This window comes from Mirounga leonina, unplaced genomic scaffold, assembly GCF_011800145.1.
Source record: "Mirounga leonina isolate KUSES-001 unplaced genomic scaffold, KU_Mleo_1.0 Mir_201, whole genome shotgun sequence".
NCBI classification, from domain to species: domain Eukaryota; kingdom Metazoa; phylum Chordata; class Mammalia; order Carnivora; family Phocidae; genus Mirounga; species Mirounga leonina.
In genome coordinates, this window is record NW_023270504.1 from 28,309,603 (window position 1) to 28,326,270 (window position 16,668).

At 52.0% G+C, this 16,668-nt stretch overlaps 1 protein-coding gene across 4 annotated transcripts in view; it reads right to left on the bottom strand.

Annotated features, from left to right (window-relative positions):
* Nucleotides 1-16,668, bottom strand: part of TEAD4 (TEA domain transcription factor 4) — a 66,448-nt gene that overhangs the window by 5,107 nt on the left and 44,673 nt on the right. For all 4 annotated transcript variants that reach the window (XM_035028459.1, XM_035028460.1, XM_035028461.1 and 1 more), the window contains 4 exons: nt 14,210-14,349; nt 12,929-13,102; nt 938-1,078; nt 54-206 (listed from right to left, as the gene is read on the bottom strand). In XM_035028459.1, the coding sequence (XP_034884350.1) occupies nt 54-206; nt 938-1,078; nt 12,929-13,102; nt 14,210-14,349 (608 nt within the window). The remainder of the gene's footprint in view (nt 1-53; nt 207-937; nt 1,079-12,928; nt 13,103-14,209; nt 14,350-16,668) is intronic.

Consider the following 16,668-nt stretch of genomic DNA (forward strand, 5'->3'; position numbering starts at 1 on the left):
ATCCCCTCCCGCCGCACACCTGCAGCACACCTGTCCCTAGCACACACACACACCTGCAGGATGGTGAAGTTCTCCAGCACGCTGTTCATCATGTACTTCTCGGGCAGGTGCTTCAGCTTGTGGATGAAATTGATCATGTACTCGCACAGCGGCGACCGATGAATGCGGTATGAGTAGTGGCCGTTCTCATAGCGGGCATACTCTGTCTGCAGGACCCAGGGGGCAGCGGGGGCTTAGAATTTCTCTTGGCCACTTCTAGCCCCGGCCCAACTCTCGGGGGAAGCTCCATGACCCACTCACTGTCCACCTCCTCGGTCAGTGACGGGCAGACCAGGTCGACGAGGGGGGAGCCCAAGAACATAAGCGCAGTGGCACTAGGCAAGACAGGACAGAGCAGTGACACAGTCCTGGCTGCACACACACGCTAACAGGCACAGTGAGTGCATGGAAGCAGGTGCCATCTGAACCACACTGCTGGGCTGCATCGATGTCCATCTCCTGGGTGCCAGGATGATACTTTAGCTATGCACGATGTGGCCAGGTGCAGGGTACACGGGGTGACAACTGCACTGCATGTGGAGCCATAATTATCTCAAAATAAACATTTAATTAAAAATAACTCAAAAAGCATTTTATAAACTACTATTGCTGCAGAGCGGGTTCCAGGCACTGGTGCGTTTCCACAGTCCCCAGATGACCACAGGGGTCGCGGGGCCGAGAAGCCCGGGGATGGGCATGGTCTCTTCCCGGGTACCAGCCTGGCATCTGATTGTTGGACAGGAGGTGGTTACCAAGAACTGCCAGATGTGTGAGGGGAAGAGCTCACTGACTCAGACAAATCCGGGGAAAGAGGTGGCGACAAGGAATAAGGGCATACTGAGGCACGGAAGGGCCTGGCCTAACAAACACACAGGGTGGGGGGTGAGGGGGCTCCTACCTCCACTTTCTCTACCACCTGCTTGCCGAAAGAGCAGACCTTGGTGGAACAAGTGATTATCATGTTCTCTGGACTCTCGTACTGGCTGGAGACCCCGTAGAAGGAGCTGCCTTCATCCTCGATGTTGGTGTTGAGGTCTGCCTGGAGAAAGACACAGGGAAGACAAGCAGTGGACAGGTGAGTCAACAGGGGCCTTGCTGGGGGTGGAATGGAGGAGAACCCTGGGGCCACTCCAGGTTCCAGGGCCAGGAAGACATCAGGAGGGCCTAAAAAGAACTGGGAGAATAGGATCTTGGAAAGCTTCCATGCTTCTCCACACCCAGGCCTGGCATAACGTCAGGGTGTGGTGTCTCAACAATTGAAAAAGAGAACGTTGTCACCTGCATTAGTCGCTGGCCTCTGCTACCCATTTAGGCACCAACACACCCAGCAGGTGCGGCCCCCAACTTTGTCTTTAGGATTCAAGTTTTATAGTCTAAGGCTTTGCTCTTGTTAAACTGCAAACATCTGAATCTATATCAGTCATTTCTATTTTAGTATGAATTTGTCAGATCCTTTCCAGAGTCGATTTTGATGGTGCAGTAAGCGTGGGAACAGAAAGCCAGAATGGGAGACTGGCAGAGGGGAGAGTAGGAGGGGGTGCTGGGACTCCTCTATGTCTCATCCTCCAGTCCAGCTGGTCACTGGACCCTGCCAGTGCTCTTTTGGAAATGGCTCTGGGGGCCGGCCTCTCACCCATCTCTACGGCATTACTGAGTCCAGCCACCCTTGACCTTTTTACATCTCTGTTTCAGATTCCAGACGAATCCCCCCCAATGCCAGTCTCCTCCCCTTTGGTTCATTCTCTAACTTCTCTGAGAGTTCTCTTCCAAAAACAAGTCTGACTGCATCCCTCCATGGTTAAAACGCTCCCACTGAGCCCCTTGCCATAAGAGAACATGATGCTCACTCCCCAGCCTGGCTTGGGGGCCCCTGGTCCTCTAGATCAGCTTCTTGCTGTTCCCCAACACACATCTTTTCTTCCTCTGCTGACAGCAGAGCCTAAAGTACCTCCCGCTGGACGTTGAGTTGATTTGAAATCTTCCTCTTAGAAAAGGTGGGGTAAGACTCCTGATTTCACACACACCCCCGCAAGAGGGATAGAGCAGGATCTCGGCTTCAGTTTGATCAGTGAGGCTCCCTGACCACAGGTCCAGCCCAACCCCACACAGTGGACAAGTGACGGGCCCCAGGTGTTCAGGCTCCCACTCCAGCACTTAACTGAATCCGGCAGAGTTACAGAAGAGAGAGGGAGACACTGGATGAGACAATTCAGTGCCTTGGCAGCTCTGAGGCTGCCACTTAGGCATCCCCATCCCCAGAACTTAGGCCCCCCACTGAATCACCCCATCTGAGCCAGGGGTGCTAAAAGAGCAACTTAGCACTCAGAACAAATGCACAGATTTAAAAAGGCTTAGTGTGAGGGTGCAGCCTCTCCTCCCACCTACACAGCCAGCCTGGAATCCCTGCCAGGCTGGACCCGCAGTGCGGCAGCCCTACGAGGCAGCAGAAGCTGTAGACGCAGCTCAAGAATCTGACACCAAGGACTCCTCTACACAAAAATAAGGGACTCCTCAGAACCCTGGAAGGTTCTGGCACCATTCAGAGACGGGCACCAGGCAGTTCTGTTACTGGCCATTAGGGGATGCTCAGCTATTATGTTTCTCTCCTTTGCGGAAAGAAGTTTTCCAAGAGCAAGAACATTCTCTGGACTGGTGGGGGCTGTTAAATGTCTTACAGCACAATAGAAATATTATGGAGCCACAAAAAATGTTGAGAAGGACCTGTGTTTACTATTGTGAATTGACTACAACAACTGTTAAGTGGGGAAAAAAAAAAAAAAGCAGGTTAGGGAACACAATGAGGATGTGTTACTTTCATGATGAAAAAAAGAGGCTGTTTTCATGTTGATCGGAATGGCACAGGTTTAGTGACTCTGCGCCAGTTTTAATGAGGCCACCAGGGAGACAGGAAAACAAGGAACTACAGCTACACTCAAGTCAGGGCTCAGCCTCTGAAATCAGCAGGAGTGTTGCAAACGCGCGCCTCATCCCAGCCTCACGCGCGCCTCGGCTGGCCTCCGCCCCCACCCTGGTGTGGGGATGGAGCTGGGCAAGCAGAGGGTGCCCCTGAGTCCCGGCTGGGATGGACCAGGCCTCGCTGGGCTGGGAATTAAGGGCAGATGGGACTGGCACAAGGCCTTACAGTCATGTATAAGGTGAACTGGGACCAAAATCCAGCTCTCCGTCTTTTTCCCCCGCTGAGTCACATGCTCCTCCTAGGAGACCAAGTTTGCCAGACTTCTTTAAAAAGGAACAGTTTGCTCGAAGTATACTGCAGCTAGAAGCACAGGGCAGAAGCATGAAAAAGAGCTGGCAGGAAGCCGGCTGCCTGGGAAGGGCAGGCACCTGAACACCGGAGGGTGGGTGCCGGCCAAGCGGCAAGGCCCCAGGCACAAAATGATGGCTCTCAGACCACAGCCACTGCCGGGGTCCTGTTGAGTAAGGGCGCACTTGCGTAGCACCTACCACAGGCCCTACTATGCCCCTACTGCTTTCTCTTAAATCCACTCTTTCCTTAAGCCCATGCTAATAAGCAAGGTTATCCATGAAATCAGGGATTCTATTTTTTCTGTGATAATAACTGCAAAACTATTGAAGAAATATTTGTTCGTATGTCACCTAAAAGAACGCTGTGCACCAGGGTCAGGCAGGACTGGCCCAATCCCTCCCAGGTTCTTCCCAGCACACAAAGGTCATGGCTGCCTAGCACCCCCACAGCACCCTGGACATGCCATGCCCTTCATCACCTTGTGCTGCCAGAATCTGTTCAGATGGCCTTGGCCCCTTCCAGATGGCAAGCACCCTGCCAGAAAGGACTAAGCTCTCCCAAGGCTTGGGCCACGCCTAGGGTGAGGTGGGCCGGTCTCGAAGGCTGCCTGCTGTTCAACCTCTCACCTCTGGGTGGCGCTGGGTGAGAAGAGAGGTGAGCCCCGCATCACCACAACACAGGTCTCGGTCCTAGCCTCCCACTCACCTGGCCCTTCCATCCCTCAGTCACCCACTTATCCTGCCCCAGCCCAGCACGGTCAAGGGGAGTGGGGCCCAAAGAGGCTGAGACATTGTCTCTGCTGTCAAGGAATCCCTAACTGGTGGGACAGCAAGTAGCGTAAGTGCGATGGTGTTTGAGTGGTGCAGAGAGGGACAGAGATAAGGAGGTAGTGGGAGAGAGATAAACCTCCCGCAAATGACCATCCAAAGTCGGCCCCAGGGCTGGCCCAGTGGCTGCACGGCACGGAGCCAGGAGATGCAGCCGGTGACACAGACAAGCCCCGCCCAGCACCTCATCTTTTCCTCAATGCCCCATCCTCCTGACTACTACCCCACCCCTCTCCCGCAGCCGCACTTCCCACACTTCCCGTCCACCCTGGCACCCCTCACTCTAATGGGCTTGGCTTCTCTTTCTCAGCCAAAGAGGAAGGCTGCCCCCCTGCCCTCCTGTCCTCCAAATGCCCCCACGCTCTCCTCCCTCCACCCTATTCATAGCTGTGGTGCGGGTGGGCAGCCCAGGCAGGGCCTGGAACAGGTGTGGGGGATCAGGTGACTGACAGATGAGCCGAGACAGCCGCAGCCCCGGAGTGGGGGCAGGAGGGGCTCAGATTCATTGTCATGTGCTGGTATGTGCCTGGGAGAAATGTCAGGGCCCAAAGGGAGCAGCTGGGATGGGGGCTGGTCTGGGGTACCCTCCTCCCTCCAAGGCCTCAGCTCACCTCTGCCCGGCATTTTCAATTTGCAGACTGGTGTTAACAACCCTGTGTCCAAGAGCCCCCTCCCTCCCACCCCGAGGACAGAGGTGGCCCCAGCTGGTCCCACATGTTGTGGGGAAGGAGGGAGAGACTTCAGCTTCTCAGTTGCCCCTCCAGACCCCGCATGTCCCACCCAACAGAGCACAGCCTCACAACTCAAGCCTTCGGGCACCGCGAAGCCAGCCCCAGGGGAAGTGATTGGTCCGGGCAGCCAGGAGCCGAAGAACTACTAAGAACTACTACCGCAATCCCATCAACGAACAGCAACTTTCAGTGGGGATGGGCTAGGAGGCTGGGCTGGGGACATCAAAGCTCTCCTCCCACTCCATGAGGGCCCTGGTCAACTCCCCAGTGTGCATGCCCAAGGCCTGGGCTGGGAAAGAAGGGAAGGCTTCGGGGGAGGCAGCTTTGTTTCCATGTCTGAGCAGCTTTCCTTTCTAATGGTGTGCGGCGAGCCTCACAACAGCTGATGGCAGGGGAAGGAGTGGCCAGGCCAGGGTGGAGAAGAGGGTTCCAGATGGCTGGGAACACCAGAGCTAGCTGTGAGGACCCCATGGGTGACCAAAAGGCTCATGCTTAGCAAACAGGAGCATTTCTTTTCTCCCCCATCACAGATTTGTACTCCCCTGGAGCCTCTGCCCTCCCCACACAGGAGGGACCAGATGACTGCCAAGGAGCCCTGGCCGCCGACATGCCCCACCCCGTCTCTGATTTCACATGTCCTCTCCCTGACTGGTCTGGTCTTCAGAGAGGGCTTGGCTCTAGGGGCTCAAGCAAGGGGCAGGGGCACCTCAGGGTCCTCAGAGACATAGCCTCCTGCAGGTCCTCAAGAACAAAACTGCTGATGGTTCAGACGGAGAAACGGGCCCAGAGAAGCGGAGATTCGCTCAGGCCACAGCTCTCGAGCAGCAGAGCAGAGACGAGAGCCTCTATGTCCCAGCTGGAGCCCACTGCTGCCCCCCTGCTCTCCCAGGACACACCAGGAGGGCCCCACCTGTAGCCCACCACGCTCTCCTATATCTGTATACCTGTTATTGCCCCAGGACCCTGAGATCTGCTCCAGATCCTCCCACTTGGAATGTGAGCTCCTGGAAGACACGGGCCGTGTTGGGTCCACACAGCAGGGGTCATGTGCACAGCCCACGGGCAGAGTGCAGAGGCCACACAGGGAACCAGCCTGACCAATTTCCTCAGCACCAACTGTCCCCTCCCCCTTCCCTTCTCCCATCCATCAGTACCTCCAACCTCCCCGAAAACATGAGAAGGAAGGAGGGGATGTGGGCTATAAGTAAGGTTGGAGAGGACAATTATAATTCCTTTTTCCTACCTGCCCACTGTCACCTCCAGGCAGGACAATCCTCCTCATTTTCTGGAAGGCAAGCCTGGGCTCTAGAAATCCCAAGAAGCCCCACTGCCCAACTCTACGCTAGATGCACCGTTCAGTCTGCCGTCTCCACACTATCACTATTCCTCAGGGCCTTGTGGATCCTTTCTTAGGCAATCTGGAGCCTTCTCCGACAGGAGCAGGGGGAGCTCAGGACCCCGCTTGGAGGGCACCCTAGGCACTCTGTAAGATCGAACAGTTCCGGGTCCTGGTTCCAAGCACACACCCTAGAGACACCCTGAGTGTGAATCCCCATTCTGCTGCTATGAACTGGGTGACCCTGGCAAGTCATTTCGCTGCTCTGTGCCTGTTTCCCCTCTAGAGAATGAGGCCATCAACTGAACCTGCCTTCGGTGTTGCGGCAAGCATGAGACGTGCTGATACGTGTCAAGTGACTAACAGGGCCTGGTATAGCCTTCCACGGAATGCCCTGACCTGTTTCACAACACGTATATCACAAGAACGACCAAAGGAAAGAGGCTTACCCTGGCTGGGTGTCTCAAAGCCAAGCCCTTGCTCACTCCATGCCTCAGTGTCCCCCCACTTTGTGAAATGGGAAGCCTAGAATGGTCCTCATCTGGACGGTGGCTAGAAGAACACAGAATTGTACTACTGGCTAAAAGAAGGCAGGAGCCAGTGAAAAAGGCCCCAAATTCAGCACACCCCCCCACCCCCCCCCGCCCAGGTACTGTTCCCACAAATGCCTCTTGCCAACCAGGCCTTCCTTCTGATCCGAAATTACCACCCGGTGCTGAGAAAGAGTCACTAATCACCTCCCCCAAGCTCCTTCTTCCACATCAAGGCTAAGCCTGGACTGGCTTGGGGGCCTGGAGGAAGGAGCACTCAAGAGGGGGTGCGGGCTTCCCCAAAGAAGGCCAGGAGCCTCCCTAGACGCGCAGTAGGCAACGGGAGCTGCGGCTGCTGGCCGTACAGCACTGGGCCTGACGGCTACCCACAGCAGCGCCTCGGAGTTCCAACCTCCATGTCCAGGGCTGAAAGCGGGAGTAGGAAGAGGAAATGGGTGAAGGAAGTGGGTTCGGCCCCTCCTGAAAGAAGGGAGAAAGACATCCTGCCCAATACATCACACTCTGAGGCCAACCTCTCAGGAGGCTGACGCGCCTGCCTGACCTAAACGAGAACAGCCTCCTCCTCACTTCCAGTCAGGACGGTTGACTGACCCAACTCAGGACAACTCTGGCCTTGTCCCGCCTGTTCAAAAACCTCCAGTGATTCCTCATTACCTAAGAGAAGGGATGGCAAATACGTCGCAAGTGTACCACTAGCTGCCCCCACTGCTACACCCACGGCAGTCATCACGAGTCAATCCAGAACCTTCTCCCTCTGGGTCTTCTCAACCCAGCATGCCAAACAAGGACTACCAATCCGCGAGAGGCGACACTCCAGTTAAAACTGCTTTCCAGGACATCTGGTTAAAATGGGAGACTGACCATACAAGTTCATTTTTTCCCCTTCCAGGGAACCAACTAGAAATGATAGCAAAGAACTTTTTTTTAATGTGCTGCACCATAAAGACAAAGCAAATGGAGACAAAACCATACTGGCAAGAGAGTTCCACAAATTCAAGAAGACCGAAGTCTGACCAGAGCTAGAAGGAACTCAGTTGGGCAAAGGAAGCAAATGGAATCACAGCCTCAAAGTGCCTGCAGAGGGCTTAGAGATAAGTGAGCTGGCGTGCTTGAGAGAAGCCCTGAGAGGCTCGGGCCTGGAGGGGCCAGGACAGTGCGGGCAGGAAAGGCACAGGCTTCACTCAAGAAAATAACTGAAAGGCCCTACCAAGAGTGGTCAGGTCTCCAGGCCCACCTCTTCCACCCTTCAGCAGAAGACCCAGAAATAATCACCAGAAATTAAACAGGAGGGCTTCAGGTTTCAGGGAGCCTCGGCAGGTCAGAGAGGGGGAGAGAGAACTGAGTGAAAGCTGCCATAAGAAACGCTTGGATCCCCAGCCCTCCTCACTGCCCCATGCCTTGGATGCAGTGACCAAGTATACCCCTTCCAGGGGCGCAATTCAAGGAGTCTTCTCTGGAGAAACTAAACCACCTCAAGGAAAAAAAAAAAAGGTCTAATAAACATACTGACATTTATTGGTTCCCTCAAAAAAACCAGATGGCTCCTCAACCCTAAGCACCTTAAAGTGAAGCCCACCAGGTGACAAGTCCTACCTGTACACAGAGCTTTCAATCACTATTAAATATGGACATGGCACAAACAACAAAGGAAAGAATCCATCAGACGTCATCAAAAGGAAAACCTTCTATGCTTCAAAGGACACTATCAAGAATGTGAACAGAGCTGACAGACTGGGAGATGGTATCTCCAAACCACACATCTAATAAGGGACTTCTATCTATAATATATAAGCTCATATAATATAAAAGCTCATAAGCTTTTATTATGGAATAAAAGACAACCCAATTTAAAAATCGGCAGGAGCTCAACAGACCTTCATCCAAAGAAGATATACAAGTGACCAATAAGCACAGGGAAATGCAAATCAAAACCACAAAGAATTCCACTTCATACCCACTAGGATGGGTATAATCACAGAAAATATCAATTGTAAGCAAGGATATGGAGAAACAGGGACCCTCGTATAACTACTAGTGAGAATGTAATATGGTGTAGCCACTTTGGAGAACAGTCTGGTAGTTCCTCAAAAAGGCAAAGAGCTGCCGTATGACTCAGCAATTCCATACCTAAGTGTCTCCCCAAGAGACATGAAAACCTATGGCCACACAAAAACTTGTATATGAAGTCCACAGCAGCATTCTTCATACAAAGTGGAAACAACCCAAAAGCCTACCAACTGATGAATGGATCAGCAAAACTCCATGCAATGGAGTATTACTGAGCCATAAAACGGCATAAAGTTCTGATTCATGCTATAATACAGCTGAACCTTGAAAACATTACATTAAGTGAAAGAAGCCAATCACAAAAGACCACATATTGTACGACTCCATTTATATGAAGTGTGCAGAAAGGCAAAGCTATAGTGACCCCACTGGTGATGGCCTAAGGCTGAGGAAGTGGGCATAGGAGGTGGTAGCTAAAGGGTGTGAGGCTTATTCTGGAGGTGATGAAAATGTTCTAAAATTGATTGGTTGCACAACTCTGTGAATATACTGAAACACTGAACTGTACCACTTTAAGTCAATGAATTATACGGTAGGTGAATTATAAAACAATAAAGCTGTTAAAAAAAATATGGACCAAAAAAATATGGCCAAAGGTTATAGATATCGTCAGACATCAAAACAGATAGAAAAAAAAGGATGAAAAGGAAACAAAGACAAAGAAGGGAACAGAAGAAACTTTAAAAAATGATTCTTACTTCATATCCCCAGAAAGATAAGAAAAAAATTGTAGTCATGAAACAAAATCAGGATGTAATCAAAGAACAAGAAGGAACTCTTAAAAATTAAAAATATCATGGTCAAAGTTAAATATTCAGTAGAAGGTGGGGCAGAGAATGCCACCATATTCCACTAACCTAATCCACCACAACTGTACAATGCACCATGATCTTTTGAACCACTAAAAAAGAAAAATGCCATCAACTGAACTATGAACACACTAGCAACTGAAAGACTCATCCATCTTCTTCTATAGTCATAGAACCCTGATTTTATTCAGAATCGCAGTTTACTCAACTAAAAGAGTACATTTCCCTGGCTCTTTTGCAGCTAGTTGCAACCATACAACATAATTAAGTGTTGTGTGTGACTTCCAAGAAAGCTCCATAGAGGGAACGAAGTTGGCTTCCTCCTTCCTGATGCCTGGAATATAAATATGATGGCTGGAACTCCAGAAGCCATGACCTTGAGGGCAGAAGCCATGCACTATGTATGGTAGGATAATTGGAGAGGAGACAGATCTCTGGTGATTTCAAGGAGCTGCTGGACCAGCCCTGGACAGTCTACCTCCAGACTTACTTTATATGAAAGAAAAATAAACTACTTATTTATGCCACTGCTACACTGGGTTTTATGTAATATGTACTCAGATACACTCAACCAATTCAGAAGAATTAGAAGATAAAGTTAAGGAAATCTCCAAGAAAATGAGTTGGAAAATCAACAAAGAAATTGTAAAAATCATAGAGGGTAAACCTAGGATATACAACATAAGACTAATAGGGGTTCTTCGATAAGAACACAGAGCCAACAGAGGGAAAGAAATAATGTAAGTAAATTTCCCCAAATTGAGAAATAGTAATCTCACAATTCAAAGTGCCTGGCTGAAAAAATCAGAAGGTAAAAACACACATATCCCAAAGCTCATCTGTGTGAAACTTAAGAACCTAAGGGATAGAAAGGAAATGCAAAATTTTCAGAGATAATAAACAAAAACAAAACAAAAAACAAAAACCCAAGTGACATAACAAAGGACAGAGAATTAGAACGTAATCATACTACTCATGTTTGAAGACAATGGAGCAATGTCCTGAAAAATGATTCTTGAAAATCATTGCTGGGAAAATGATTCATGACTTAGATTCTATACCCAAACTATCAACCAAGTAAAAAACAACAGGCAAAGACTTGAACATTTATCTATCACACATTTTTCCTTTGGGAGGTACTACAGAATGCTTTCCAGCAAAATAAGCAGGCACACCAAACAGAGAGAAATATGAGATCTAGAAAACCATAGATTCCATACAGGAGAAAAGTAAAAGCAGGCTCCAGATGACAACCACAGAGCAAGTCGAGAACAACCAATTCAGACTGGAGCAGAACAGAGGCATCCGGGAGGAGAATCTCAAAGAAAGGGGGAATTGATGAATGATTTGATGGGTGTGAGCATTTGGGGAAAAACTTTTTTTTTTTTTTAAGATTTTATTTATTTATTTGACAGAGAGAGAGAGACAGCGAGAGAGGGAATACAAGCAGGGTGAGTGGGAGAGGGAGAAGCAGGCTTCCCGTCGAGCAGGGAGCCCGACTTGGGGCTCTATCCCAGGACCCCCAGGATCATGACCTGAGCTGAAGGCAGACGCTTAACAACTGAGCCACCCAGGCACCCCATGGGGAAAAACTTCTTAAAAAAATTTATATGATGGTTATGATGGAACAATACATAAAATTTTAATAGGATTATTTAGAAATACACTAGTAAGAAAGCCATTTACTTGTAGGAAAAAACAAAAAAGTTGTACAAGAAATAAAATGTAATTATAATACATAATTACATAGTAAGCATAATTCTTGGCTCTCTGGCGGTCAATCTGCATGGTCAAGAAAACATAAACATTTTATTACTTTTATTAAATTATACAACTTACTAGATATGATAGGATTGAGATGACGAGGGGAAAAGTGATATAACACCACTAAGGTTTTTCTATAGTACCAGAACAAGTACATAATGTCTTAGTGGTGATATCAAGGTATAGCAAGACAAGGGTATGACTTTGAACTAAGGAGATAAAACCCAGAACAAACAGCAAAAATTTACATTGATTGCTTCTGGGGATTGGGATTGGGGCTGGGGTGGAGTGGGACAAAAATCTGATGCTTCTCATTACAAGCCTCTTGGTATTAATTAATAATATAACTATTAATATCCATTGATTTAAAAATAAATTACCTATTTTTCATCCCAGGATAAAACAAAGATTTTGTATGAGGAGGACCTTCAGGATCTGACTCCCCTTTCCAGGTTTATTTTCCGTTATTCCCCGTCACATACCCGTACCCATGACTTTCCCCTCTGGAGCCCACTTCCTTATGCTTCCCCCAGGCTGTAGCAGCCCCTCCCGGGCTCTGCCTGATAGATCCTGCCCGTCCCTAAAGGCCCGGTCTGACTCCCTTCTGCTCGCACAGCAAGCTTGCAGAGTGCAAAAACCAAGTACCTTAAAGCTCAGGAGCCCCGAGGCTCAGTTCCGGCACTGTCTCTTCTGGAGATCACCAGGCTCATGGGGGGTTTGATGATAAGGACAGAAAGCCAGGCTGGAGGGTCCTAGCTAGGGGCCCGGAAGCCACCGGAATTATATATAAAATGCTTCTGAAATTGTTCAGAGGCTCCATCCAGCACGCAAGAAGGCCCTGCTGCACTTCCCCGCCACTGGCTAAGTGTGCACTTGTCATACTCTCATCCCTGCACCCTTTTTCTGTGTGTACTGGGCCCCTGGAAGGCAAGCCCCCAGAGCAGGTACTATACCTACTGGTCTTAGAGGAGATGTTTCAAAAGCAGGGAGCTCTCCTCACACAGCACCTGTCCAGGGGTGAGGCAGGGAAGGCAACAGCGGCTAAGCCCATGGGCTGGGCGGTGTGGGCAGCTGGGTGGGTGTTTCTCTTGCGGTGAGCTATCCTAATCCTATAGCCCACTTCTGCAAGCCCTGCCCAACCCAACAGCCGCCCTACTCGAGCCCTGAAGAGAATTCTGGACTTGGCATTCAAAGAGTCCATGTGGGCTCTTTGCCTACCCCTCCTTCAGTGTCCCCTGAGGTCTTTTTCCAGTACTATAGCCCCCTTGAGGCTACACTTCCTGCCCGGACGTGGCTGCCATCACACCTCTCAGAAAAGGGCCTTCCTCACTGGCTCGGCTCTCAGGCAGCATGGCTGCTCCTCGACTCAGCCTCCCGCCTGTGTGGCCGTTTTGTGCTTGCACCGCCCTCTGCACTAGCCCCGCCCTCCCTGGGTTTCTACTCGTGGAAAGGGCACCTGATGCCCACTCTTCTTCTTTTCTCATTATCATCAACGTATACTAGGGATTGGAAGGAAGAGTTTATCAAAGGGCTTACCCAGAATTTCACAAGAAAAAAGGCATTGGAAGGTCCCCGTTCAAAGAGCTCCTTGAGTCCCCCCTTTTTCTCTGGGAATTTGTCATAGATCTGGCGGATGTCCACGGCTTCGAGGTAGGGGTCACTGTAGCTTGGGCTGGACTGGCCGATGTGCACAAACAGGTGCTTGTTGTACTGTGGAGAGAAAAGCAGGATTGAGGGTCAGGTGCAAGGTAGCAAGGCAGACAGAGCAGACCAGAGCTCAGATCACAGCCGTGTGACCTGGAGCAAGTAACTTCACCGCTCTGGGCCTCAGTTTCCCAACTGGTAAAATGGAGACAGGAAAAGGATCCGATGTAAAGCAAAGTGAACGCATATAAAGACCCTGGCTGCACCTGGCAGGTGCTCAGTAAACTGCAGTGATTGGGATCACTCTCAGTCCCGGCTCTGTCACTGAAGAGCCTTACGCAAGTCATTTTCTACCTTTGGGCCTCTCATATCTCATCTGTGATATCAGACCACTGACCTAGATAAGGTGTTTTCAACTGTGCTCCACCCCGCAGATGGGGGCTAGGCTGCCTGTGACCCTCACAGGCACCTGGCTACACCCAAAGAAAGTCTACTTTGTTGTACACGCTGGGCTTCTGAGTAAGAGTTGGATTAATGGTTCCTCAGCTGAAAAAACAAGTTTGAAAACGTCAGAGTGAAATGGTCTGTGAAGTCCCCCGGGCTCTGGCGCTGTATCTGCTTCGCCTCCTCCAGCTCCACCTCCTCTGACCTTTCCAGGTGACGCTGGTCCCCCAAGACGTGGAAGGGGACCAGGTGGGGGTGGGGCTCTGGTCTCTGATGGCATCCCCAGGATGTGGGTCAGACACAGGAGGCTCCTCAGAGCCACGGGGGAAAGGATGGAGCAGGGGGGAGGGCTGGGGGGGGGGGCAGAGCACAGGGAGGGAAGAGTCCAGGTCAGGGAGGGACCAGCAGAGGGAGAGGCCAAGAGCACTGAGATGGACAAAGAAACCAGGGGAGGGAGCCAGGGGAAGAGGGGAAGCGAGGAGGCGGAGGCGGCGGAGTGAGGAAAGAAGGGGGAAGGGTGGATGAAGGAAAGGAAAGGGGGAGGGAGGGCCAGTGGACGGGAAGCCTGGGAAGGAAGAGGAGATCTAAGTGAAACCCAAAAGTAGAGTGGGGCGGAAGGCCAGGGCGGGAAGCCAGAAGCAGGTGGGGAAAGAGCTGAACACACGGGAGCGGGAGCCTCCAGGAATGGGGGCGGGTAAGCGAGCTGGCCAGGCCCAGGCCAGGACCTACCGTATCAGGGTCCTGCTGCTGTTCCAGGAAGGCAGAGAACTCCAACATCCAGAGCTTGGAGCTGGCCACACTGCGCCCCTGCCACGGGGGTGCCGGGGGCGCTGAGGGCGACGGGGTGGGTCCTGCAGGAGATTCAAACCCTGCACACAGCGGGAGAAGCACATGGGGAGCGGTCCGCACACAGCCTCCCTGCAGACAGCCTCTGCGAGGATCCCAGGCCCAGCAGTGAGACCCCGAGCTGGCTAGGAGATCTCCTGCCTCCCCGAAACAGGCCTCCCAGCAGGGGTGGAGGAGGGGAGCACTTGGCCTGGTACCAGCCAGTCCCCTCAGGCCCCTGGAAAGAACTGTAATCAGGGGAAAATGGACGCTGGATGGGGGGCCAGGATGCCAATGGCACTGAGAGCTTCCTGAGCAGCACCGCTAGGTTCTTGTCGAGGAACTTCTGGTCCAGTCAGAGAAAACCAGACACAGCGACTGCTACGGTGACTTAAGCCCCATGAGAACAGGAAGGTTCCTGATCTGTTCACTGCGGTCTCTTCAGCCCCTACAACAGTGCCTGGCTCAGAACAGGCATTCCCTACAGGTTTGCTAATAAAGGAGGTAAGGAACGTGGTAAGAATTGACAAGGTATGCACTTGGGGGTGGACAGGGAAGGCTTCTCCACAGAAGGCGATGCTTGAAGGAAGTAGCAAGCACAAGTAGGAGGCAGGAGGTGAAGACAGGGAAAGGGCACTTGAAGCAGAGCACAGGGCAGAGGCAAAGGGAAGGGGCTGTGAGAAGCTCAGTGGGTCTGGAAGCTAGGTCTTCGGCGGAGCTGGCGAGCAGGTGGGTTTGTGCAGGAAACAGAGGTAAAGAGAGGGGTCCAGAGTGGGGCCAGGCTAAGTAAGCAGCGTGAATTTGAGCCTGAGCACTTGGGAGTGACAGAGGATTTTAAGCAGGGCATTGAAATGGTCAGACCTGCGTTTCTGAAAGGTCCTACCCAATATGAAGGAAGGACTAGGCAGGGAAGGGGCCATCAGAAGCATGGTCCTGGGGATGCTTTCCCAGGGAAAAAATGAAGGATTGATTGAAAGCAGTGTAGCAGAGGGAAGAGTAAGGGACATAGGAGGCACAAGAAGGGAGCAAAATCCCAGGCCCTAGTGCCTGACGGGATGTGAGAAAGCAGAGAGGCAGAATTCCAGAGGCCCGCCTTCCAGGCCAGGAGGAGGCTGGAGGCCTCGCGTGCTAAGGCAGGTAACTCAGGAGCACTCAAGGAAGGAGACGGAGAAGAAACAGAGGGGTGGGCGGAGGGCCATGCTGGACACGTGAGCCGTGCTTAATGCCCCAGCTGAATCACTCATCTGTTCAAGCACTGCTCACCGAGGAAGGGTTAGGGTGTGCGGCCACAACTAGATACACGAAAGACGCAGACCAGTCATTCACAGACGCTGCCCCCCCCACCCCAGATAATGGCAATAAAGTGTCAAGTGCTAGATGGGGGTGCAGAGCACTCAGGACCCCTCAACTGGGCAGGGACAGGGCAGAGAAGTGTGCAGGCGGACGGGAAGCCTGAGCTGAAGCCCAGAGGCAGGGTGGGTAGGGGCACGGAGGGAAGGAGGGGAGAGAAGGTGAGTCACCGAGGAGAGCCATGCAAGTCCTACTACAGACTTCAGATCATATCCAGAAGGCACCAGTGGGCCAGGAAAAGATGTTAAGCCTAGGAACCACACGATGGGATGGATGCTTTATGAAGGTCACTGGAGTGAATCGCAAGGTGAAGAGGGGAGGCAAGGTAAAACGGGGGGCAGGTCAGGAGGCTACTGCAGTCATGCAGGCCAGAGCAGGAGGGCCTGAACCAAGACAGGGGCCAGTGAGAGGAGGGGACAGACAGGAGGGCGGGCTGCTCAGGGCTGGGAGAGAGCAGCAATCAGGACCCCAGGAGGGGAGCGCACTGCTCTCGGAGCAGGACAAGCCAGGCCAGAAGGTCAGCAGAGAATCATTCCCCGGGCCAGAAAAGGTGGTTAAGGGTGAGGATCCTCCCTGCCCTGCAGAGAGGAAGGAGGTAAGGGACCCTTATGAGAAAGAAGCAAGTGTGCCCTGAGCAGTGAGAAGGAGGGACACCCACGCTCCACGCCTCCGCCCAGGAATGCTCCCTCTGCTAACCAGCAGCTCCAGGCCGGAAAGCCGTGCTCTCCTCGGACCTCCCATTTTGAAGGAGGGGATTACAGTGTCACCAAGAGGGGGGCCATTCCAAGAGCCAAGCTGTTGGGAGCACCCGTGCAGCACACGGGGGTGGCCAGCTGGAACAGGCACTCCCCTTTGAACTGCGTGCACCTGGGAAGGCCCTGAGCGCAAGCTGGGAAGCAGGTCAGGCAGCCCGAGCGGCACGAGGGTCTTGGTGCAGCGCAGAGGCGTGCGTGGTAGGGGCAAGGAATGGGGTGGAGCCAGGAGACTGGGATGTCTGGTCTGAGCACAGGCCA